Source organism: Eschrichtius robustus, chromosome 6, assembly GCF_028021215.1.
Source record: "Eschrichtius robustus isolate mEscRob2 chromosome 6, mEscRob2.pri, whole genome shotgun sequence".
Taxonomy (NCBI): Eukaryota; Metazoa; Chordata; class Mammalia; order Artiodactyla; family Eschrichtiidae; genus Eschrichtius; species Eschrichtius robustus.
The window spans coordinates 94,139,542-94,167,360 of NC_090829.1; the positions used below are offsets into that span (position 1 = coordinate 94,139,542).

General features: G+C 38.0%; 1 protein-coding gene across 2 annotated transcripts in view; it reads right to left on the bottom strand.

The window, feature by feature from the left end:
• ALCAM (activated leukocyte cell adhesion molecule) overlaps positions 1 to 21,480 on the bottom strand; it is a 193,254-nt gene extending 171,774 nt beyond the window's left edge. The window contains exon 1 of one of the 2 annotated variants that reach the window (XM_068546819.1): positions 20,711 to 21,480. In XM_068546819.1, coding sequence (XP_068402920.1) covers positions 20,711 to 20,783 — 73 coding nt within the window. In that variant the 5' untranslated portion in view covers positions 20,784 to 21,480. The remainder of the gene's footprint in view (positions 1 to 20,710) is intronic. The other variant, XM_068546818.1, reaches the window with a different exon arrangement.
• Between the last annotated feature and the right edge of the window lie 6,339 nt (positions 21,481 to 27,819).

Consider the following 27,819-nt stretch of genomic DNA (forward strand, 5'->3'; position numbering starts at 1 on the left):
AGATTGTGGCCAAGTGGTGTCTCTTTGATTCAGGTGAGTTATAAACGTGTTTTGTATTAATCTATACTTGAAAAGAATCATCCTTTATTGTTGCAAAGATTGCTAGGAGGGTTAACTCTGCCTCACAGAATTTAGCCCTGCTAAATTCCTCCAATGAAGAGATAAGATTTAATATTCTTCCATTCCTCTAAGCAGTCCTTAAATTAGAATAACAAAAATGTTTTACTTGCAGATATTTATGCTTCGAAATTTTCTGCGATTGATAAAAAGTTTGGCAATGCAATTTTTCTCTATTCTGTGTAGTAAGGTTATATCTTTGATAATCCCTGAGGCCTCTAGCTTCCATTTATGAGATGCTAAGTATTCAGCATACCAGGCAAAACATAATAAAAAAATACAATTATAATTGGCTTCCCCAAATTTAAAATTAGTCATAATTTAAGTAAGCTTAAAATTAAAAACTGGATGATATAAATTCCAAATTATGAAGAAATCTTATATGCAGCTTCAAAGAAATGAACTGTAGGCTTCTTTTGCAGGCTGTTTTGCTCTTCTGTTGTTGTATTTTTATTTTTAATGCAGAAATATAGTTCTAGATGATACCAGAAATCAAATAATCCTAAATTTGGAAAATATGTTTCATTTGCATAATATATTTAATGTAATATATTTTATTTGTAAATGTGATTAAAGATGTTTCCTAAGCACTGGTTCTCCAAGTGTAAAGTCACATACCAGATTAAACAATGTTAAACAAATTTCTTTACATCAGGCATTAGCAAAGTTTATTTATATTCTGACTTTTAAGAGTGCGTATAAATGTGCACCATTTCACAAATGAATTTGATCATGGCCTAATTATTGGCATCACAAGAGTCTGAGAAACATTTCTCCAGGACTACGATGCCACAAGCTTCTAAAGTTATCCATTTCATAAAACATGGTTCAACAACTTTGGTGTCAGAAAATTATTACTGATACAAAATTTAAATTCTTCTTGTATGTTTTCTTCTCATGCTTACTTTCTTGTCTACACAGGTGTGAATTCGTTAACTATATGTCTGAACAATCTTTTAGTAGGCATCACTTAGGCTTACATTTGTATTTGCAAATCACTTCAAAACGCCAGTCAACAAGCAAACCCTGCAGTCTTGTCTTAAATTGATTTAAACTTAAATGTGGACTACTATTTTGTAAAATGTTAATAAAAATGAAGGGTTATTTTAATTCCAATATATTTGTAGTTTTACTGTAATAAATCAGAAAACTTTCATGCACCTAAAGAAGAGAAAGAGAAGCAAGAAACATGCAAAAATGAGTATAACTGTTATTCTAAAATTTTATAATCATGGATAGCACTATATGCAATGAAATGTTCTAATTTCTCAATTCAAAATAAATACATTACTACTTGAGTAGATGTATCTCTTCTACGGTTTTGGTAGTAGCACTATTGTTATAATGATCTTTGTGCTAGTAGTTTATTTAAAAATAATACACAAATTATAAATATTCAAATCACATAAAAGAATATGCACTTAAAAAAAAAAGGGCTTCCCTTCTATCTCATATCCCCAGCCCTCTCTTTCAGAGACAGCCATTACTAAATGTTCTTGTATATTTTTCAGAAAAAAATAGCTATGTGTATACAGGCATGTTAAATTTTTGTCTGTTTAAAGATACATTCCACTTTCATGCAAACAAGCATATCATATACATTGTTCTATCACCACATTTTTCTTACTATCCTTATATTTTTAATAAAAAAGGATAAAGAAAATTATAGTGGGATAATTTTCTACTTTACATGAAAATTTTTTCCTCTTATCTATTATATTTGAATATGTGTCATATTTAAACTTTTTCATGGAAGGTATGGTATATTAAAGCATTATTTAAGATGTTGATAATAATGGCAGTATTAACAGTAATAGCTAACATTTCTGAAGCCTGTACTCCTTGCCATTCAATTTGCTAATTCTAAAGATTATCTCATTTAGTTCTTTCAACAAAACTCTGATATAATTGTTATTATTCCTTTCACTTTACAGATAAGGAAACTGACCTAGAGACATTACATAACTTGCCCACTTAAGTAGCTTGTTTCAGTTATTCATTCCTTCTCTTTTCTTTCACAAAATCCTTAATATAACCATTCAATTTATAGTCTTTATATCTTGATTGTAAAGTCTCAGGACTTTGAGCCTGCAAGAGCTAAAAGATCCACAGGGTGTGGTTAGACTCATTTGGAATCTATTGCAATAATTATTAAGTTCAAAATCTACCCATTTTGGGCTTCCCTGGTGGCGCAGTGGTTGAGAGTCTGCCTGCCCATGCAGGGGACACGGGTTCGAGCCCTGGTCTGGGGAGATCCCACATGCCGCGGAGCAACTGCGCCCGTGAGCCACGACTGCTGAGCCTGCGCATCTGGAGCCTGTGCTCCGCAACGGGAGGGGCCGCGATAGTGAGAGGCCCGCGCACCGCGATGAAGAGTGGCCCCCGCTTGCCGCAACTAGAGAAAGCCCTCACACAGAAAAGAGGACCCAACACAGCCATAAATAAATAAATAAATAAATAAAATTTAAAAAAGTAAAAAAAACTACCCATTTTATCTTTTAAAAGAAAAAGAAAGAAAAGTCTGACCTCTTAAACTAAGTTTCCTAGAAGGATATTTCTACAATCAAATATTAAGCTAAGGTGTAGATCCAACATCCCAACACTCAAAAATCATAGACAATTTGAACCAGAAGGGATCTTCAATTACAGTTTCTATCACTTTACAGATAAGAAAAATGAAGTATTTATCACCAAATTTATTATCCTTTCACAGTGATCTCTACATTGAAAGAGATATCAGAAACCTCTGCCTTGAGTATGGAATACATATAAAACATCCCAGACAGACAACTGGCTATAACATTTTGTAACACTATCAGCGATAGCGGTCTCTCAGTCATTCTCAAAAGCAGCAAATTCAAAGTCAAGGAACTAGCTTCTTCTTTCAGCTGCTGAATCCTGTTTTGTGATTATTGGTGTGGAACAGCTGTCTGTGAAGACAGGGAATCATGGATCAGTGTTTTCACAACAGCTTTTAATTCACAGTTTACCCCTTCCTTCTCCAGACGTTAACTCTTCCTCACAGAACCTGTATTGTATAAGGTTTAATCAAGTTTATTGTTTTTCTCTGAACCAAATCCAATTTCTCTACAGCTTTATTTGAAATATTGAGACCAAAATGAAATGTAATAGTGTATTCTCATGAAGTTATGTTCAGTGTTGAACAGGGGAGAAGTTGTATCCCTCCTTGTCTATCATAATGTCACACACTGTTAATGCTTGTCTATACTGTATTCTTTATTTCTATGACTTATTATTTTATTTATGGTCCACTGTGACTGGGAATCTCAATCTGCAAAATGTTACATGGCTAGCCCTTAATTGAGCATGCTGGTCAGACCAAAAGAAGAACAAATAATACATACAATGCAAAGATCCTTTTTATTTGGCAATGGAATTAAATCACACAACACATAATCACATGGAAGGAAATCCACCCAGTTCTGGCCTAATATCATCATTGAACAAGCAAAGAAACAAAGAACAAATATATGAAGTGACTAACCAAAATCCCAGGGCTGCTGACAAAGGCAGAACCGAAACTTGGGGCTCATATTCCCTCTCCAGTCTTCTACATCACTCTGCCATTGATCATTGGCAGTCAAGCCTCACAGAGTAGGAAAGCTCCTGGTCACTGTTACTAACGCCACAATGATCCTGGTTACTGTTAGTGATTCAACAATGATAAACCAACACTCACTATTAAATGTTTTCTAGTTTAATTACTAAATAATAAAGTTAGTGGAGTGTATGAACTGTTTGCATGGGGCCTGTTTTCTTAACTTCTTTTTCATTTTATTTTATTATTTGTGAAGCAACTATGTTTAACAGTGTACTTATGTGGTTAACAAGTACACACTGGTTCTGCTGTGAGAATCAATGTCATTTTTTTTAAACTTAGTAGTACATTCCGTATCCTGCAAACATCTAAAGAGAAAAAGCTAACAGGTTATGCAATATTTCCAGAAGGCAAAGTAAATAACCAACAAAAAAGTAAAGGATGATCTTATGTTTGAAGTGTTTCTGGGCTTTGACGGTTTCTTGGGGTTTTTTGCGGGGGGCGGGGAGGATCGTTTATTATTTTTATTTCCTCCTGCCATTCCTATAGCAAACTCATTTGGAAGCTCAGCCTGTCTGACTACTAAATACTGCTGTGGAAAATGTAATTACTCCTCAGCTATTCTATTTCTCTTATGGAGAAATCTCTAAATTTCTATCTAGAAAATAATCTGAGGTGAAAAGAGAAGATAAAACTCAAAACTTATCAATTTGAAGTATCATTAACACTTAATATCATATTAACCAGAGTGAGATTAAAACTATTGGGAAAATAATGTTTATTAGATAACTTCTTCATACTACGTTTGATATTTGTTTTCATGTTAAAGGATTAAGCTCAGAAGGATAGCATTCTAAACATTGGAGACCGTGCTTGAAAAAGGCATACAGTGATACCAGTTATTTGGTAGTTCCTGAATTGGGCTTTGTGTCCCAACAGGTATGCTTCTCATAAATATGCCTAACTCGATAGGAAATAATAAACACCTTCCACATAATTTTAATTTAAAAAAATCCACAACTCACTAAGAAAGCAACTAAACATATATATTTACTTTAACACGATGATAGACCAAGTCTAGGCTCTCAGGAAGCGGGGTCTGATGTCTAGCGGTAAAGGTCACAGGGAAAAGGGGTAGGAAGGTAGGATGTAGGGAAAAGCCGTGCAAAATCTAAGCATGGGTAATAATGTCCCTAGCCAATGAGAATGGATTTGTTTGGGCTCTCTCTTTATGAATAAACCAAGAGAGGGAAGCTGTAAGTAGAAACAAATCTGCAGTTTATTATGGCCTTGAATATTTCTATTCAGTTGGCCCATGCATGAACCATTGCGTAGTTGATTCCAAACAGATGTAGAGGCACCTGTTCTAACCAAACACATTTCACTGGTTCAGTTTTGTCTTCCTAACTCTGGTTTTCTAATATCCATTTCTTCTTCCTTCAGATTTGTTCACCCATCAGACTTCCCTGTGCAGAAATTGACTAGTCACCCACTCATCTCTCTGTTATACTCATTTCTCTAATTTTAACTTCCTCTGCACACTTGGGAAGTAAACTCTTTATTCCAGCCCAGCCCCACTCTTTGAAATAAAATCCCAATGCTCAAGTCTTATCTCAGGCCCACTGATCTCTAGGTTTAGAGCAGATCATTCAATACTATATTAATAGTATATGTTCCATCCATCTCTCGGGGGAGTAGTTTCAAAAACACTGTCTTACTAGATTCTCACTGGTTCAGGGAACTGAATCTGTATAGATAAGCCTTTATTTAGCACTCACCAAAGATCTGAGTATAAACAAATATGCTCAGTTGGAAACTGACAGATGTATTGTATATTTATCTAAGTTCACTATTAAATGATATGCCCTAGACTGTTCAGAATTACTCAACTTTGATAAGGAACCATGAATTCACATTCTGCTATTGTAGAATTTGATAAGCACTGCTAAATTTGGTCAATAAGTATCTGGACTTCAATAGAGCTTTACATCAAAATTTCTCTGTAAGAAGTTTCTTTCCAGCCATTGTTCTCCCTTCTCCAAGATAAAAAATTAAGTGATTTTTAGTTATTGAGAAAAGAGATTCAAATTTGGAATTATTAGAGTGTATTATCAACTACATGCAGCGCTTAAAAGAAAAATTATTTTATAGTATGATGTTACTGGTCCACGTAAGCAATCTGTGGTTATCTCTTTTTAAACAGCAATTTCTCTTTCATGCTAGCATTCAGGTTTTGTCTCTCTTTTCTCTCTGTAGAGAGGTCCACTCATTCTCTCCTGTACCTTCCTCAAGCTGCCCCTTTAAGTATCACATGTCCTCTACAGCATATACAGAACACTCAACGTTTCCTGTAATTAACACCCTTTATAGTAAAATTTAATTTTTTAAACCTATTCACATAGAATAAAATAAGGCTCGTTGATGAGGAAAATTATTTCATTGTATTAACCTTAGATTCTGCTTCCATGGAAAAGTGAAAGCTCTATTATTTTTATATTGTCTGACATGTCTGTGGGAAGATTATTTTGTTGGATCACAATATCATTAATGTGAAATCTATATTAGAACCCAAGAATCCATGCAATATTTGTCATAGAAATGGGTAACATTTTTTCAAGTAGAAGAGATAAAAAATAATAATTTTCATGTAGACTACTTGATTAATCCAGACTCTTAACAGGTCATTGGTATGGCCCAACCAGTTTTATATATTTAAAGAAAAAGAAAGTCTCATTTACTTGGCTTTATTTGATAATACCTTTGCTCTGATTACTTTTTGATACATATGCTATACTGCATTCAAAGTCTTATATTGTAAAGGCTGAAAGTGAGAGTATTTTGTAATTCAAAAAATAAAATAAAAAGTACAGCTTTTACATTTAAAATTGATTATGCAAATATATTGGTCATTCTTTTGTAAAGTACTACTATGCATGGAGCACAGCAGGTATACAATACATGGGAGCTATCAGTGACAACATGTTGCATTTATATTGGTTTATATGGACAAGTAACTTTTATAACATATTAGAAAAATATTAGAATTTCTCTGTGGGAATTCAGGACTTGACTATCAGACCACAGAAGTAAAAATTTACTAACAACGTTTTCCATGAGGAATAAAACCATAGGGAAGTTAAAATTCAGAACAACTGGGAAGGATCCAAAGTAAAGTAAAAAATAAATAAATAAATAAAGGCTTATTAAAAAAAAAAAAGACTTTAATTTAAAAGATTATAAGGATTTAGATTATTTTGCCCAGAGAAAAGATGTCAGTTTCAAGAGCACAAGGTTTATTTTTCAGTAAAAACAAAATCTTTCAATTTTTTCTTAGGTTTGTGTCTGAATTCTTTTAATTCGTCAATAAAAAAATCCTTCTGCAAAAGTCACACTAGATTTTCTCCGAATTATCTCGATATTTTACTGTTAACAGCATTCAAGGCATGGTCCGCAACACACACATATTTTCTGTGGTACAAATATATTCAATATTGCCTGTGTGATTGATCAACTTCTCATGAAATCTTTTCTATACTATTTTTGCCATATTCAGGAAAATGCCCTGATCCAAAGGTTTAATCTAAGAATTAAAACCAGGAGAAATAAAAATATTACCAGTCGTTTACTGCCTATTGAGAATGTGTTCCTACAATTATCCTAGAAAAACTTAGTTTAAAAAATAAATCAATTTAAATAAATTTTTGTATTTCTCTGGATGATCTTACATTTAATGTTCAATGTCTATGAAAACTCAAAGAAGACAGTTATTAAGGTTTTTATTTTATGTTAATCTGGATTGACACCTGGAGGAAAAATTAGTCTAACTTTATTTCATTTCTTTTTATACTCCACTGTGTAGCTTGGGTAGAATACGGCAAATACTGTTTTGTTTTTTTTTAAAAGAACCATAATTCAGGAGATTAGTCATTCTCTAATTAAATTTTTAAAAGCAATTGAAAAATTGTCTCAATACAGATATTTCTAATTCATATGTGAATATATGTAGGCTTTATTAATAATCGATATTTCTAATTTTGACTAATGTGTTTATTCAATCATCATATATGTACTGGGGATATACTGTATATCAGTAGACACTGAGCAGAATAAAGATTAAGACATAGCCCCTGCCTCTAGAACACAAAAATCTTCTAAAGTAGAGAGAAACGAATAAACAGGCAATAGGCAATAAGTAAAATTAGCTCTGGAACTACACTGAACGGACACTTTAGGGCGATCAACGAAGAATTTCTGGAGAAGATGGAATCTAAACTGTGTTCCGAAGGGTGGAGATGCTAGCTATTTTTCAGGCAAAGGGAGGGTGATGGGGGAGGGTGCAGAGAGAGTGCTGGAAGAAGACAGTGACATGAATAACAACACAGGAAACAAGAAGGCCATGGCACAATTAGAAGTATGGCTGGAGCATGGACTTCCAGGAAAGACTGTGTTGAGAAATGCATGAAGGACCTTAAATGCTATGCTAAGAAGTTTGCAGTTTATCCTTACTGTAACAGGGAGCCATTGAAGTATTTTAAGCAGAGCAGTTACAAGATTCTATTCATATCTTACTCATTTTAATGGCATAGGGGAGAAGAGATTGGAGGGGCGCTAGACTGAAGTTTGGGAAAACTTTAGCCTGTTTATTTTGTTCACTTCCTTAAAACTGCTTATGATCACTACTCTATTTTACTCAGAATCTAGAGTCTACATAAATCTGTTATAAGCACACACACATCTTCTTACTCCTAAGTTACCTCTGGCCAACTTACAGAAACGACCTACAACAGCAATATGCTCTCAGGCATTGTGAACTACAATCTGCAAGGTGTCTCTTTTTTAGCCTTAATTTTACCTCTAAGTTTAGATTTCAACCACAGGATCACAATGCAATGATGTTTCATTATCAGATAAGAATTGTGTCATCATGAATATGATACTAATAATTAATGAATAAAGTCTAGGCATTTGTGAATGATTTATTTATTTTATATAGTGAATAGATTCAAGGTTATGCCCAATAAATAATATGACATCACTCTCATTAATATTCCACTTCTTGAGTAGGAACAAAAGGTGGAGTGGGGAGGAGCTACAGCTGTCAATTTTATAATTTTGAACAACCTGAGACCTCTCTTCTTTATGTACTTATCGGAGTAAGCTGGGTTTATATTTGTATTTGCGGGAAGGTGGAAAGATTAACTGAAATTAAATATTTCAATAATACTAACAATTTATTGAGAGCGTATTATTTGACAGTCATACTACTGAATGAGTTTGTCCCTACTGCACAAATTAAGACAGAAGACAGGTTAAGCAATCTGCCCAGTGTCACCCGGCTGGGAGGGTGGAGGGTGGAGATACAGGTCTCAGAACCACACAGTCTGGCTCCAGAAGCCACATTCTCAAACTCTAATCTATCACAGAAAGAAAACTAAATAAAACCAGCACTTACTTTAAAGAACGCTTAAAACCATAATGCATAAACTACAGGCCTCAATCCCAGGCAGCCCTACTAGCACCGCCACAAGAGCACATATCTAATTTTAATATGAAATGTTTAAAATCTGTCTCTGTTTTGGAGATTCTTATATGTACCAGAGAACTGGGCCGTTTCTTTAACTGATGGCATTTTCGAAATAAATTAGGAGGTCTATCTGTGAGATTATGCAATTTTCTGCAGAACTCAAAAAAATAATTTCCATTTTGGATAAAGAGTAAATGGGGATCGTCATTTAAAACCTTTTTTTCCTTAATTGGACCTCCAGTAAAAATTATTGCTTACCATTGATTCAAACCTATATAAAATTTTCTAAATCAATGTATAATTTTGAACCTTAGAATTTTTAAGCTGCAAAGATCTTAGAAATCATATGAGACAATACTTCCTTGACAAAAGTGAACCTCATAAAGGGTAAATGATTTGTCAGGGTCACACAGGTGATGGATATCAACTTAGATTGAAAATATAATTGGAGTTATCTAAATCAAGGGGATATTGGGGAAAATAAAAAAGAGGGAAAGATATGAGTATAGGCCATTTCCACATAGAAATCTACAATCACTTGATTAAAAATCTAGGCAGAATGAGAAAAATACTATTTTTCTTCTCCTATTCTAATATATAACTGTTTTCACTTAATAGAAACCACAAAAGTATTATCAAAATATTCATTATTTTATTGGAAATAAACTTTGTTCTCCTTTGATGCTTTGCTATATTAAAGTATGCTTCTCAAGAGTATACCCACTTTAATTTCTTCTAGTGATTTATTATCCAAAGGGTATAGGGAACTAAGAACTAGGGTTTTAAAACAATTATTTGTAGAAGCATTTTTTGAATTCCATTAACAAGAGGAAGATATTACTCAATTTCAAAAAAACATTAATATTAAAATTACAGATTTTTAATAATTTCACTATTAAATTAGAGGTCACCAGAAAATCATAATTAATAGAAGCACCCTCCAGTGCTCACAAAAAAAAAAGTAGTGGAGCTCCCTCTATTGAATTATGGCTGAGAAAATATGCCTTGTATTTAAAATCATAATTTTATCTTCAAAACAATTCTATTATAATAATTGTAAATTTTTTCTCTTTCTAAGCTCTAGTACCTTTCAAATTATAGAAGCACATATGCAATATCAATTTCTAAGAATAATATTGTAAATTACATATGTCTATAATTTTAGAATGTGTTCTTTCTCTTTCACGGTTTTTGTTTGCAGGAAATTACATTTTAAGGCTGCAATTTTCAATTTGCGTTTTTCTTTTGTTTTCCTTGAGTTGGTAAAACTAAAAAGTTATTTGACAGATACTGGGACTATGATACATCCTAATAAGAATATGAATTCCAATTTTGTTATGGAAACTCAAAAATGTAGTTTATTGGAACTAAATATATCTTCCAACCAGTAAAATGCGGTATTTCACATATTTTTATGATATGAATAAACTGGCATTTATTATAATATTGTGATTACTTAAAAATGTGATTCATAATGATTATTATTGGTTGAGAGTCCATTGTGTGCCAGGCACTGAGACATGCGCCATACACTCATTATCTTTTTGAATATTCATATCAAATGAACATGATAGTACTGTAATCCTCATTTTACAGAAGAGAAAAAAGGACAAGAGACAGTAATCAAACTAATGCTCTGATCCAGAGCCCAAGCTCTTGAGCGCTTGTGCAATGGAATATATGCTATGTATTGACAGTCTGTGAAATCTGTAAGCCTTGACAGTCTATAAAAATTAAGCAATTATTTTTTAATACCACTGAGGTATAGCCACACTGTACACAAAAAAGTCACTACTCAGGCAGTTCAAATCCTTTCTAGCTGAACATTTAGGATCAATTCTAAAAAATGATAACCTCTAAACTATACCTGGAAACTCTATTCTTTTTAATGCTTTATCATTTATTTTAGAAAGAAGACATACTTCTTATCAGCAAAGAGAAAAAAAGCTGAACAGATGCAGGTTTTGTTTTAATAAACAGATACTTATTTGCCATTCTAGTATGATAAGAAAAGCAATTTTATCATATGCTAATAAGTCATTTCTAAAGGAAAATTTCTATTTGAGAACTAAATTACCATATACTGGGGTTGGGTTGAGTAGGGGATTAATCCAACAGGGTAAATCCAAATATGTATTGCATTTTACTCTTAGATCTGATATCAAAAGCATTATTCATATTTAGAGCCATGCTCATCTCTGCAAAAATATAAAACTTATGCCTTATGACCAACATAAACACTTTTCTTGGGAAGTGTCATACCTATCACCACATAGAGAAAATGCTTGCAGAATGAAGTATAAATGCCACAAGTTTGGACATTTAAAACTAAATGCTAAGCAGAAACTGCTTTAGTTTCATAAAATTACAGTATGTACATACTAATATTAAGTCCATTATGAGTGTTTGTTGCCTTGTTTTAAAAATATATCTTCAGCATATGCTTGTTGAAAACTCTTCATGTACACATTTTATGTTTTTTTTAAATAAAAGTAACTATAAAAATATATTTTACTCCTTTTCACAATAGGTCCAAAAATTACAGGGTGAAACATTTAATAGTACTGATTTTTAAAATAAATTTACAGAAGATGGTATTTTTATCAGCTCATAAACAATTCTGACAAGCCTGTTAAAACAAACTTGTTGGAAGAAATGTTCAAAATATGATTTACTTAAAAATAACTGAAATCTGTTTAGTAAAACCTATTAAACTGGGTTTACAAAATGGCATTAGTTAGACGTATATTGCATCTACAATGAACAAACACGAATATTTGGAAACCATCTGTGTAATGAAAAACATTATCAACTACTCTTAAGGCTCACATCTTGTTGCCTCTTAATCCACTGCTTCAGTTAATCTCATCTCACAGAGTATGAATCTTCTAAAATGGAAGAAAATATGGCTTACAATTACATGGTTTATGTTCTAAAAGTTACCCATCTTATGTGGAAAGAGCAATGATAATAATTCATAATAAATGCACTTCTTTCCTGCATTTGTGGCTCCATCTCATGTATAAAAATTTAGGCACAAATCTGTCTATAGCTTTTGCCTTACATATGAGTGTGTGTGCCTTACTCCTATAATTTTCATTTTTTCCATAAACTTTAAATAAATAAGAACCAACATATTATCCTGGTTTTTAAGAAGTTATAGTAATAGTACAGAGTTATGGAGGAAGTATGGGGAAGGCGCATCCCCATATACTTTATCTGGGACTAAAGATACTCTTTGTTAAATAGAGATATATTTGACATATATTTGTTTTAGGTGTACAGTATAATGATTTGATAGATGTATATATTGCAAAAATGATTACCACAATAAGTTTAGTTAACATTCATCACCACACATAGTTACAATCATTTCTTGTGATGAGAACTTTTAAGATCTACTTCCTCAGCAACTTTCAAATATACAATATAGTATATACTCTTTGAACCGTAGTTTTAGAATTTCTTTCTAAGCAAAAAATACACATATTCTTTGACTCAGCAATTTCACTTCTAAGACATTTTCCTGCCAACATAATTGCTCATATGGACAAGAACAAGTATTAAGATGTCCACTGCCGTATTGTTTGTAACAAATAGATTAGAAACGATCTACATTTCCAAGAGCTGGGGAAATGGTTAATTATGGTGTGTACAATAAACTCCAATACACCATGTTAAAAAATGAGGTAAAGCTATGTGTGCTGATATTAGATATTCTCTTAATCTCCAACATGTGCTGCAAAGTGAAAAAGGAAAGATACAGTATTTTCTCACTAGATATGTTTAAAGGGTGGGAAGTTTATATGCAAATATGTGCTAGTATATAAGCATTTGAATAAAATCAAAGAGATCCCCTTCTGAACTCCATAACTGGTAAGTAAATTAGGGAAATTACAAAAAAAGTATTTGAACAACTTCAAGGAATTCCTGGTCACCTCCAGGAGTTAGAGCCATGTTCCTCCTCCTTAGTGTCTTCACTCATCCCATTCTCTCAGCCCATATCTTTTATTTGATTATTTCTCATCTCGTACTTCAGATATCACTTCCTGAAAGAACCTTTCTGATTTTTTCCTAAACTCCAGACCAAATTTGGCCACACTGATGTAAAATGCTCTTTATGTGTCCTTGCCATACTTAGCAAAAGTTCTAGCAAATAATTATGTAATTAGTTGACTGATGTCTGTTTCCCAGAGAGAACATAATTTCTTGGAGTGACAGTGGACCTTGGCTATTTAGTAACTAGTTCATGGCAGTATCCCCAGCACCAAGCCCAATGCTTTGCACATATTGAGCACAATAAATATTTATTGAATGCTATTATTATATGTTGAATGGTTAATTGACAAGAGTTTTAATTTTGGATTGGTTAACAATATGACCTTAGGCAAGTAGCTAAGTAATTTTAAGGTTCTTCATAGCTCCAAAACCTTGAACCTATGGGTCTAAACATACATCAAACTAAGAACACTGTTGTCTCTAAAAATGGTGGTTAATCTTCTACTGAATTTTAGGTAATCTCTTTACCTGTATCTTCACCTATCTCAGCTGTCAAATAAGAGAACTGAACAAGATAGACATCTAAGGCACCTTCTCATTTTTCCAATAACCCCTCTTCTACCACATTTTAGCTTCTGATCATGAATTGCATGCCTTTAACCCTTCAATTTCTCTCTCTCTCTCTCTCTCTCTCTCTCTCCCTCCACACACACACACACATATACACTTTCCATAATTTTATTCCTGGGGAAGATAAAAGTTTGAGCAGTAGGAAACAGTACTCTTATTGGACACTGCTCTATAATATATGAGCCTCTATAATATTTCTTGCCCAATAATCTGGAAGAAGAGGGTGTAGACTGTGAATATGGGGCTGAGGATCTGCAGTAAGGATCCCTGCTGTTGCCACACCCCTCACTACTATCATGAGAGGTAGACTTCCATCAAGAGAACTAGCCTAGGGAAGCCTATTAGAAAATGAAAGACCATGGAGAAGAATTAATTTTTCCTGAACAACAGACACACTACAGTAGAATGGCATGGACCTAAAATCAGAAAAGCACCCAACTGTCCAGCTTAAATTGCCAAACTGCAAAATAATGAACTACATAAAATAGTTGCTGTTTTAAACCGCTATATTTTGGAGTACTTTATTATGTGGCATAGTTAACTGATACACTGTGGTTCAAAATTTTAATAAGAGTAGCAAGACTTATTTTTCTGTTTTTTGCTTGATTTGGAGCTAGGCAAATTTTATAGCCAGAAACCTCCCAACTATTAGGGAAAGTACTTGGGAATATGCTGACAAGAGTTTTAGCCACAGTGTCCAATGCCCGCTCCCTTCAATCCGTCTTATTAAGGACAAATCTATGGCATCCTTTACCCATGTGCTTAGAGAGTACCCTCTCACCTTTCCTACCTCCATCTGCTTTTGGAGTTTTCTGAATATCTGGGACATTCAGAGATATTTGAACCAAATAACATGTGGGTGATCAATTAGGAATAGTCAGTCTTGGCACCAACTGTTCTGGCTATATTGTTGGCTGTCCCAAGTCAGGTCACCATATCTAACTGATACAACTGTAGTTCACATGTACAAAAAAACTTGAGACCCTCCTTCAATTTTATAGACATCCTTGGTAATTTATTTTTAGATCTAAATTGATAGTGGAGCTACTGAGAAACCTCACAGAAGAACAGAATGGGAATTGTGCAGTTGGCTAAGAAAGGATTTCAGGATCAAATTGAAACAGGCCTTCCCTAGATAACTGCATGGCTAAGTACAGCTCCCAGGTGAATTTCAAACATCATTATTCTCTTGGCATCTCAGGTTGATTCGGTTTCCACTCCAATCCATGGAATCCTTAATGTTCCACACCTACTACAATATTTTGGGGTTCCAGCCATAACCGTATATCTCTCTTATACTTGACATTAAAGAGGCATATAACCCCTTATTGATACTTCACTATAGCTGATACTTAAATAAAAAAGGTTAGAAATATTCAGTTTGTCAGGATGAGGAATGTCTTATAGTTAAGTATTCTAAGACAGATACATAGACAGTCAAGTCATTAATAATTATTGTCAGCATCTAATTTGCCATCCAAACTGCACTTTTGAGAGTAAAAAGGGTACCATTAATAATCGAATAAACCAGGCATAAACCAGGAGTGTCTTGGATATACCAGGATGTATGGATCATGGAGTGATAGAGAACAGAGCTTTAGGGGAAAAAGGCAAGGAAGCAAGCCAGGGAAACTGGACAGCTGAGTAATTTCTGATTAGTCTATTCTCCCACAATTTTGTTTCATTTTATTGCAATGCTATGAATTCTTAGAAGATCAGACACAGTCATGTTCATTGAAGTACCTCAACTCAAAGTTGAATTATGTAATCCTTTGATTAGAAACTATTCTGGATTTTGCACAACTCTGATTGCCCCTTGAATGGAATGGATAATTGAGAACTGACTGGATAAATAAGAGAGGAAGCAGTTAAAGCTAATTTCAGTCTTGGAACATACACTACAATAATGGGCTATGATAATAGGTTACCATAAAACAATTACTGAATACCATAGCACAATTGGAACTAGTCCTAGCTGAAATATATATGGTATTCTGTCTAATAAGGTTCGGGGGAAAGAACATAAATTTTGTTATTTAAACAGAGAAATTAGCTGGATGAAAATATCAGTAACTCCAAATATATGATAACATTTTGTACACTATAGGGATACTTGTAATAACTGTAGGATTTAACCTTATCAAAGAGCCTATAATATCCTCTTCTTGAATATAGAAGATATATTTCAGTCTTGGCTTTGTTCTCCACAGGGAAAGGAAACTTCTGCCCTAATAAAAAAAAGTAATGAGAAATATAAATGGACATTTTTCTGGACATTTTATTGAAAATAAAAAGGAGCTGATATCCAAAAGTAATAATCAAATAAATATTAATTCATCACACAGCACTCCCAAGAAAATTTTCTTTAGTATTCCAGTGAGTTAGCTCAAGTCTTAATATGCCACATACACTCATGTGTGAGAAATAAAATGGGCCTTTGTGAAAACCTAACAGTGAAGAATAAAATTAACACTCTAAGAAGAACTAAATTTAAGTTTCCATGTATACACACAGGCACAGAGATACTCTTTTATCAGAGCTGTACCTATGTTGCTCTCCTGCGTATTTGGGATAACATGTTGCATGTATCAGAGAGCTAGAACTCTTTGATGATGTTTTATGTGAAATAGATGGCCAGAACAAAAAGAGGTGTGTTTGGGAATATAAAACAAGGTGATTATAAAGCATTTAAAATACTATATGACAAAAAGCTGCCATCTTACACTCAGTAATGCTGACAACTTAGTGCTCAGTTTTACAAAGGCCTATATTTAGTGTCATGAAAACTTGAGGGAGAAAAAAAGAAAAGAAACATTTTTGCCTGCTTTTAATAAAATGGTCAAAGTGATAATTAAGTGGAATAAATTAAAGAGTGTTATTCTATTAAGAATATAATAAAAGTCTTAATATAGCATGTTTTACTTGAAAAATTCAAAATATTGAGCAAGGGAGTCACTAATCTCACCAAAATCAGAACAATGTACTACATAGGGAGATAATTTTACAGATGGGAAATAAAAAGGAGTAGAAAAATAACTTCCCCGAAGTTTACAACATTCTTATGCAGCACAGCTAAAAACTGAACACATGAGTACTGACTCCATTATAAAGAATTTTTTGTTGACACTTAGGAGTCTTAAAGTAGGTTTTTACTGATTTTCTTCTTTTTAATAAGTCCACAGTAGACAAGCATTTTCTTCTAAATTTCTATTTAAAAAGATATGCTAGTTTGAATTTTCTAAAAAGTCAGAAAAAGTTTGGAATCTAGTCGTGAAAATATTTTGGATTTCTATAGATTTGAAAACAATGGGAAAGCGTTATTATTTTCTATTTCCTTCTGCACTGTACTTACAACCATGGAGCAAATCAACTTCTTTGTTTAGGAGCCTTTTTAGGGTGTACATATAAGGCTTTGCCACATAAACATATTAGCATCAACCATCACTTACATTTTATTCTAGGAACTATATATGAAGTTTAAACAGAGCCAGTCATCCAGAAGGGATGGGTTGCATAAATGGTTGTTTTTTTTTTTTCCGACCTAAAGCCCTTTCTGACTGTTGGGGTCTCTTTTCCCAGGAGAATGGGAGACTAATTCTCTCCAGTATACATTTTTTTAATAGCCTTATTCAGGCTTGGAGGAGTAATCACAAGATACGAGTTTATAAAAGTAGGAAAAAAGACGGAAAACTAGCAATTGGGAGCCACTGACATTTTTCTAGTAATACAACTTATATGAATCGTGTCTGTCCAGGCTGTCTGAAAGCATTAGAAAAATACAGTTGGAAAATGACTCTGCCTTGCCTAAATGGGTTTTTTACCCCAGGTCATTAGAAACAAATGGTTGAGCTGGCAGAGCTCTCAGAGAGCAGAGCCTTGGTCCACCCTTTTCCTTACACATGAGAATACCGAAACCCAAAATGGTGAAATGACTTGCTCAAGTGCCTGAAGGTAAGTGGTCCCAAAACAAACCTAGGAAAGCAGTCTACTGAAAATAGTGCCCCATTAAATCATAAATTGCTATTGGATTAAATAAATCATCAAAGAAAAAGCAGTTTTACTCCCTACTAAGCAGTTTGCAGTTTTGAAATTATAAATTTTAATAGTCCCACATCAGTTAGTCTGAAAGGACATTATTTGAATTGATGCTCTTCCCAAGGCCTATTGAGATAAACGGATACATTCCAAACATGATATCCCACTGAAAAAAAAGCTTTAAGTGTGTTTACGTCTTGGAATGAACTTTTTATCGGTGAGCAATTAAGAAACATTCCAGAGGGGGTGCACACAGATGACCCAAGAGAAGAAACAGTTCAGGGCCCCCATCTCCTTGTAAATAATCAAGGAAAGCCTTTTTTTTAAAGCAATACAAAATGTTACCACAGGCTGACGCTCTTTCTACGAGAATAATAAAATTCTTGCTCCCTCGGATGCTGAGCACATACTTCGTTGCCTTCATCTCCGAATTCAGTTTCCGTGGTTCATAGATAATTCTCCTCCTGCCTTCAAAACAGGTAACATGCCATGCCTAAAATATATCCATGGCTACGTAGCGACTACAGACCAACAGACTTGCAGAGGCAGTTCCACAAACTCTAGTTTTTGTTCTCTAGGTCTGGACACACTACCAAAACCGCTCCGGAAATGAAGGGCTGCAGGCGGGCCAGTTAGTCCCTTTGCCTAAGCCAGCTATTGGTGCTGCATCCCCCCACGCCCGGGCTCAGCGGTGCAGAAGCCTCTGAAGGAGAGGCACTTGCCGTCCAGGACTTGAATCCTGAGTCTGGACGTGGCGCTTTTAGTGCCATAATTCTTTCTTTTAAAACACACTGACGCCGCACCGAAAATCTGGCGCATTTGCCAGCCGGGTAATTTCAAGGAAACCGCTGATCTGAGGGTCTGAGTCTCCTGACCCGCAGATCAGCAGCGGGTGGGCGACGGCGAGAGAGCCCGCCCCGCTGGCTGAAAGCGCGCAGCTGGGTGCCGGCTAGAAACGCGCGAGCTTGCTGCGTCAAAAGAATCGCCGCGAAGATCTGAAAGAGGAACCTCTCCCTTTTTAGCAGTTACATGTGCGGAAAAACCTGTCCTCTGAGGTGGCCCAACTGAAAATAAATTCCGGCACGGAAAAGGAAACTGGGCGTGCGCCTGTGGTCCGAGCGTGGTGGTGTAAGTGAGACTACGCTCTCCAAGTGGCGAGAGGGTTAAACCGAAAACCAACTGTGGGACTGTGGGCATGTGGACCTTCGCACTGAACAAACTACGGAACCCTCATCCTCCCTCCTCTCTCCCCTCGGCTCCAGAGTGAGTGCCCCTCCTTCCCACACCAGACACTGGGATCAGGAAAAAGTGAAATACGTGCAGTGCCAAAGCCAAGAGGGTCTCTCCTTCCCACCTCCCCGGGGGTTCTCACCCCCCCCCACCTGCTTTAAATCCGGTTCGACTCTCGATTCACAGTCCCAGCCCCGGAGCCGTTGATCTGTCACAGACGCCTCTTGCTCTGGCCTCAAAACAGCAGGTGAGCTCATTACCTCGACTCGAAATGGAACTTTAAACATGAGATCAGAACGGGAGGGGGCATGCACCTCGCGCGTACACCACCACTAACACACACCGCGGCGGCAGTTCACAAACACTAGGGATCTGCAGGCTCTAACCCCGAGCCCCACTCTCCCCCCCCCCTCTTTCTGGGAGAGCTCCAGAGGCTTTCAAACCTCTTCTTTGACCTCAGCATGCCAACAACTGAAGGGATGTGCAGAAATTAAAGACGCGAAAAGGAAGTGAGTTTTTCTTTGATAAAAACTAAAGAAAGGGGCAAGAGTACAAACAGAAGCCGAAATAACAAGAAGTAGGAGTTTTATTTGCAATTGTCTACGAGGGGCTAGAGATCAAAACTTCAAAGGGAGAAAAAAAAATTTCCCCCAAATCTTCAAGTCTAGCGAAAAATTAACCTGCTGCTCTGTCAAGCGACGGCGAGCACGCAGAATGCCCTGTGAGGGTCAACTCACATCAGCCACCCGGCGGGTCTCAGGATGACAGTGCCAGGGGACGTCCCTAAGGGCAAGGCAAGAGATTCCCGGGCGAGATATATTAATTGTTGGGGCTTTTGCCTTTTTTTTTTGTTTGTTTTCTTATGAGGCTCAATACAGAACTGAGAACTGAGGTTAGGTCACAGGTCCTGAACAATCCACAACCCCCTCACGAAGGGCTCACAAACCTGGCTGCGAGTTCCAGACCAGGCTGCGTTCTTTGCCCGCCATCACCCCTACTCTCACCCCGCACCCAGACAATGGGGGAGACGGCGTCCAAACCACGGTCGGAGCTTTAGGAGGTTTTTAAAAGCGAGTGATTGAAGTCCTCCCTTCCTCCTCTACCCCTCCCCCTCCCATCCCCGCCTCGCCTCTCACCACGGGAAGTTACCAGGGGATTTATCACGAAAAAGTGCGAGCTATTGCCTCCAAGAGCTAAGCGAAAGGAAAACTGCCCAGAGCGCAGTGACGTGGACTTTGATATCCAGAGACTGGAGGGGTTGTCAGAGGGCGAGAGCTCGCCGCCCAGGCTGGAGCCGCAGGGGGGGAAGGGGAGAGAGCCAGATGAATCTTGCCCGTGGGCCCCGCGGAGCCCCGACCCCGGCCGCACCCAAACTTCCTGGAGATTTATCCAGTCCCCCCAGTCGCTGCCCCAACTTGAGCCAACCGGTCGAGTCCAAATATGCGACACAGGTGAGGGTACCCAGGGCCAGCTCTGTGTCCGCACCGCCGTCCCCTTACCTCCCCCACGCGCCCCGGCGCGCCTCCCCGGGGGTGCGAGGCCCCGGGCCGGGGACCTAGGAAACTGCCCCCCGGCCCAGGTCGGCCTGGGGCTGCTCTGAGGCCCCTTGCTCTTACCTGGCCGAAGGACAGCAGCGGAGATCAAGAGGCAGAAGACCAGACGGCAGGAGGAGGCCGCCTTCGATGCCATATTCCTCCTCCTCCTCGGGGACCACCGACAGAGTCCGCGCCGCAGGAGGGGGCGTCCTCCCCGGCCCCGCGCTGCCCGCGCGCTCGCGGGTCCGGACGCAGCGGGCAGCGGCTTGTCCCAGACACACCGCCCCCTGGGCTGTGGCGCTGCACCTTCGGGTCTCCGCCGCCCGCAACTTTCCACCACGCAGTGCCCCAACTCCTCCTGTCTCCCCTTCAACACCCGCCCTTGGCCCCTTCGGCTGCTCCTCCCGGGACCGGCGACCCTCTCTTCCCGGGAGACACTTGAGTAATTCGGAAAGGTATACGTGGTTCTTTTTAGCTGGTCTGTTATTTTCCTTCTCTTGGAATAATAATAATAATGGTAGTGGCAGTGCGCATAAAAAGCCTGGTGCTAGGAAAGAATTGCCGGGAGGGGCAACAGTGGGGCGACAGGTCCAGGCGGTCTCCTCAGGTGGTAGCGGCGGTGGCAGCGATAGCAGCGGCGCCCGCAGCGGTCTCTGGGCTGCTCTGAGTGGAGGGACTGGAAGGCGTGTGTAAGCTGCCGCTTTCCTCCTCCCTTCGCCTCCTCCCTCTCTCCTCTCTCCTCCCAGCTTCTCGGGACGTGGAGCCAAGCACAGGTGGCAGGAGCTGGATCTGCAGCCTAGAGGCGCTGCAGGACCGAGTCCGAGACCAAGTCCGCCTCAGGAACTCCACTGGGTTGTCAAGCTCGCCGAGTCCCGGAGACCAAGTGGGCGGGGCTTTCTAGTGGCTCCGCCCCGGGGCCACGCCCGCCAATAGGGAGCCCGCCCAAGAGCTGCGCGCTCCTGGGTGGGCCCCCAGGACTGCCACTTCCCTGTGGCGTTATCTTTGCCCTCGTCCTACGGATTCTCACTTCACGCTGCCCACGCAGCTTCGCCACGGTTCAAATTGCCCTTTTCTTGCCCCCAGACGCCTATCCACTGGCTCACTCCTCAGGGACTTTTCGGCCGTGATATCGCAGCCTCCTTCTCCTATAAAGAGAGTAGTGGGGCAGGGAGGTGGGGGTCGGAACCTCGCCGGGGACTCGCACTTCGGGTCCAAGGGCGAGAGCGAAGGAGGGAGGAAGGGGCTGGAGGAGGTGGCAAAGGTGGGAACTTGCCTCCTGGGAGTTAACAGGAACAGCTACTGGTTGGCGGGGGCGGGGGGTGTTGCGGGAGGGGGTAACTCACTAGGCTGATTCCTTCCCCCTACTCCCGGCACGTGCCCTTCTCGCACGCACCTTGTTTTGCAGGCAGATTACTTGAGTCGACTGCCCACTAGCAAACAGAAAATATTCACTCTTTCCCGGGGGAAATTAAATCAGGAATTTCTAGATCATACTTCGTTACACGGATTTTCCCAATGTCTACAAAAGCCAGAGCGAGTGTCTCTTTTATTTTGAATTAAGAGGCGATTTTAAGTTACAAACAGAAATCCTCAAATTACTCCGATTAAAAGCCAAGCTTCTCCTTGTCCGTTCCAGAAAGCCAGGCATCCCAGCAGATGGACAGGCTTCTCTGGCAATTTCTAAAGATTGAACTACCTCCCAGGCGGAACGTCGGGAAACTGTGTCGCTTTCAGATCTGGCAGAGAGCATGAAGGAATATTTCCCTCTAGAACACCGGGGTGGAGCTGTCGGAGCCCTAAGTGGCTCTAAATCAGGGATGTGGGATCACAAGTCTCATCCACGAAGCATAATAAAATCTTGGTCCCAGAACCACTTCGCCGGGGCATTAAATAGCCTTCCGTGCATCACAGGGACACCCCTGTGTGAGACTAGGCTCCAGCAGAGAATGCCAACTAGTAATCGTCACATACCTCGCTTTCATCAGAAGACTTGAGTCACCAGCTAGATGGGGATGAGGGAAGTTGGTGGCAGGAGAAATAATAAAACAAGCGGGAGCGCGCGCGCGCGCCCACACACGCCTTTGAATTCTTCCTCTTTTCCTGCTCGAAACTATTAAGCTCCATCTTCCGCTGTGATTTTTATCGAAAGCGTGCCAGTCTTGTCCTCCCGGTTCTCTTTACATTACATTCACAGTACTCTAGAGTAGAGCTCTTATATTTTTCCTCTCAGAATAAGTAGTTTCTCCCTTTTGGTTTTAACATTAGCATTTCATTTGCATCTTATGAACCTACAAGAAGGCTAATGCTATGAGGCAAATGCCTTTTAATTCAGTATTCCATGAGCTAAGTATGGCTGAATTGCTAGCATTCCTATGGGATCCTGTAGAATTCCTTTAGGGAATTGTTTCCCCTTTAGCAGCAGCTCTAAGTAGCTCTTACTCGAACAAATCATCCTAACTATATATTTAACCTGGATCCCTCCCAGCCCACCCTCTGTCTATCTGACCGCCTTTATCTTGGGGTGGGAGTTAATACAGCATAATTGTTTAAAAGTTGATCTGCAAAGGCAGACTGTCTGATTTGGGCTTTGACATTCCCAGGGGCATGATCTTGGTGAACTCAACCCCTCTAAGCCTCAGTTTCCTTACTTGTAAAAAGTGATAACAATAGTGCTAGCCTTTTGAGATTGTTGTGATGATTAAATGAGATCACACAAATAACTGGCTAGATACAGTAGAAGGAGTGTGGGCTTTGGGGAGCAATCAGAGTCTAGTTAAAACCCCTGTTCTGCACAAGCGAGTGACCTTGAGCAAAAGTCAGTCTCTTATAATCAAAGTATGATAAGTATGATGACACATCAGAGTACCACCTTCAAAGGTGTGCAGCTAAGTCAGATCAAAATACATTCTATAAATTAAGTATATTATACTTACCCACATTTATGACAAGTATGATTGTATGTAGTACAGTCAGTTGGTCCAGAATTCCTTTTAGAGAGGAATTTGTCCTAGTGTAGGAAAATGCCTTAACAAGCCGCTTGGAGCAGTAACTCCAAAAGCTATTAGTCTTATATAGCTAAGGTCACAAAGTGATGGTGAAACTACTCTATATTAACTAACATAATAAAAATAAAATGAGGAATTACAAAATAATAAAAATAAGAATTTGGCAGGGGAGTGAAGACAGGGATGCTGAGAAAAGAAGAAGGGACAAAGACTAAGCCATACAATTATAAATTGAAATGGTGGAAGACCTTTAAATACATTATAAATAATTAGTTAATGACAGTTATTGAACACTTACTATTTGTTAGGTTATTCTAAGCAATTTATATGAATTAGTGGAATAATCCCCCCTCCAAAAAAATCCTGCGAGGGAGAGGTTAATATTATCTTCATTTTACTCATGAAGAAACTGAAGCCCAGAGATATGAAGTAACTTTTCCAAGTTCACACAGTGATTCGTGATTCATAGTAATAGTAATAGTAATGCCACCATTCTACCAAAGGCACTTTGATATTAGAGCTTCATTTCTATCTACTTGCTCATCAAGATCCACTTCACTTATCAGATATGTGCAAAAATAAATTTATGACTTTCTTTTTGGTTGAGGGGGGCTTGATTGAAACATAAATTCCTAAAACCTTAATAAAGCCTCCTACTCTCAAATACATTGTCCTTGAGGAAATTAATAAGGCAGTGCACCCTATCTGCATGAGACAGATACAGTGCATATGAGATGACAAGACCATTTCTAGTAATTTAGCATAAGTAAGAGCTCAGAATTGGAAATAAACTTGAGACGTAAGCTCCACAAAATAATGTAGTAGAGAGAATTTGTCCTTCAAGATCTAGGGAATGGGGGGTTGGATCCACCTTACCTAGTTCTTAACAGGAAGAGCTTTTCCAGCTGCATCTGGACCACAATTGCTTTTGTTACAACCAAGAAAACGTAGTATTCCAATGATATTTACCAGTTTAATCATGCCTTAGAGCATCATAATGGGGACTGCTTATTGCAAGGAATAAAATGAATAATGTTCAGCCAGAGGAATACGTATTTCTTGTTACCTGAAACATGAGAAGCATTTTGCATCTCCAGTATAAAAGAATTCATCATCAGTCAGGACAGTATGCTCAAAGCAGTGACAGCACAGTAGGCAGATTTCCTGCTTAGAATCCGTTGAGGTCAGATCTCAGGATCCCAGAGGCTCAGGCCAGGAATCTTTGCCCCATCTGTACTACTCCATCAGTATGTAGCAACATAGCTAGGTGGGGCATGTGAGCATTTGAAGAGTTGAGGTGATTTTTTTCTTCTGATCAATGTAAACAATTTCCCACTGGAGATGAAATTTCCCAAAGATAGCTTTGGAGGCTGGTGACATTTGTTCCTTACCACATTTATCATAGTGTTTTGTGTGCCTTCCTAGTTTTTGAACAAAACATGTATGCAATTCAAGAGCATGCAACAAATCTGACTCACTTTCTCCCCAACCCCACCTCTCCATCAATGATTACACATTTCTAGCCAATGCTTTGCAAATACATTGGGTACTCTGTAAGTATTTACGTATGAATGATAAATAGTGAGAAAGTTTTGTATAGAACATAGACCCTGAAACAAACTTAACAGGGAGAATGAAATAAGGAGATGAAAGCTGTTTCCACTGAGCCTTCAACGATTGGACTAGTATGATTCTGGTACCAGTTCCAACATGTGGGGTTTTTTTTTTTGCATACCACCAAAGCAATTCTTGGACACTAGGTTGATGTTCTACAATTCAACTCAATTCTCACAGTGTCAGCCTGGTTATAGCATCAATCAGATAGAAGAGATACCTAGGGCAAGGTCTGTGGGAAGGAGAGCAGAGCATCCATGCTCTCTGAGCATGTCACTCTCCCCAAATAACCACGTGTTTACCAACCGGGAAGCTCTTGGAGCACAGCCCTTTCAAGTCTTCATGGAGGCTTCATTACATAGGCACTGTTGATTACATTCGAGGTCATTGGTGATTGAACTCAATCTCCAGCCCCACTCCTCTCCCAGGAGGTCCAGAGGTGGGACTAAAAGTTTCACCCTCTAATTACAGGGTCAGATTGGATCTCCTGGCAACCAGGCCCCATCCTTAGGTGACCTAGGGGCTTTCCAAAGTCACCTCATTAACACAGCAAAATGTACCGTTATGTTACCACTCTACTCACTTAGGAAATTCCAAGGGTTTTAGGAGCTCTTGCCAGGGATGGAGTCAAGACCAAATATTAAATTTCTTAGTGTAACATACAATATCACAACTAGGCAGAACTAAGGTTTAGGGAAGGCAAAGAGAATGAGTCAAGACCTGGTAACCATAGTGAAAAACTTTGAAATATAAACTGAGGAAACCTAATCTACAGGAAGAAGAGAGTGAAAAAAAACTATTTGCCGTCAGTGAGAAGAAAACAGAGCCACAGGAGAATAGAAACCTGACTAGTAAAGGTTTCGAGTGACCAGGAAGGGAATGGGCAAGGGCCTTGACTAATGCACTAATGAGAAAATTGAAATAGATGGCTAAGTGGCATTTATATTAAGTCTAAGAAGATATAACTATTTAAAGAGGCACAGGGATTACACAGGTATAAGATAAAGCTCTGTTTTATTTCTGGACCCTAAGGTTTTTAAGTCAATGATTCCTAAAATGACTCTACATATGGCCTGGGGAACAGATGGGTATCTGTCCTCCTAAGAAATATTCCCTTGAACTTTATTTTTTAATTTTGATTAATAGTAATATCAGTCATGGTTTGAATAAAATTTTGCAATCACATCTTCAATAACATCAGCTAATAAAGCTGTATCAGTGGAGCTCAGGAGAGCAAAAACTTTCAAAGCCTATGGTAAACATTATGTTCTTATTTCAGACTGTAGCTCGCTCAATGTCTGGGTACAAAAAGAAATTCATAGCTATTTCAGTCGAAGTAGAAATCCACTTAGTCGTTTTCCTTCCTGTCTTAGACATGAGGAATGGACAAAAAATCTAGCTAAGCCCTTTGACCGTAAAACATACACCATAACTATAAAATAGATGCCCAAAACTCTTAGTGTATTAAACACTTATAATTCATTAGTGCTTTCGGTAGGTGCATAAAATTTACTCAAAAATTATAACAGTCTAAGTTCCTCCTACAACTTGAGAGTTTCTCCTTAGAGTTCTCTATATGTTTTCAACTTTTAACTGAAATATACGGTTCTTTCAGTTTTGGGTAAGTAAAAGTGATTCAGAGCATAGTTATTCAAATGTTTGATAGCTCAAAAGAAGTTTCAACTTGATTACCCCTCAAAAAGTTCTCCAGAGTTATCTCTACCTGCTTTGTCATATATCTGCTAGCCATTCTGATCTATGATAATTTCATTCAGGAATTTGAAGTGGACATGTAATGACTATAGAAGTTGAAAACAATGTATTTTTGATTTCCTAAAACAGAGCACCATGGATTTAATGGACTTCTGGAAAACCAAAATGAAGTATTAACTAAGCCCAGGTTATCTATACTAGTTTTCCTTAAAATAAGCAAGATAGTTGCAAGAGTTTACAGGAAAGTATTAAGAAGGAATTCTTACGTAAATGCATAATCCCTAAGGAGTGATGTTAATTAGCAAAAAAAAAGATGAATAACACTGAATGAAGTCTCATTGATTATGTAATATATGACAGAATCTTATAATTTTAATGTTTCTTAGGGCCTTACAATAATTTAGATGAAGAGTTTTCAATCTTTATTTAAATACAAATCTTTTTCTTCTAATGTAGGCTCACTCTGAAGTCAAATTTCCTATTTCCCCCTGTTTGACCCATTCAAACCATACTGGTCTCCTCATTATTCCTAAATATACCTACCATATTCCCACATCAGGGCCTTTGCACTTGCTGTTTCTAATCCTCAGAATTCTTTAACCCAGTTATTAGTGTAGCTTACTCTATCACCTCTTTCAAGGTACTTGCGCAAATATTACCTTCTCACTGAAGCTTTCCATGAACAACTATTTAAATTTTCAACCCCCATCCCCAATACTCCTTATCTCCCTTTTGTGTTTCATCTTTTTCTCTGTCAATTCTATCCCCGTATAGCATAATAGATTGAAAGCTCAATGAGGGCAGAAATGTGTGTCTGTTTTACTCTCTGCTATATGCCTAGAATAGACAGACACATTA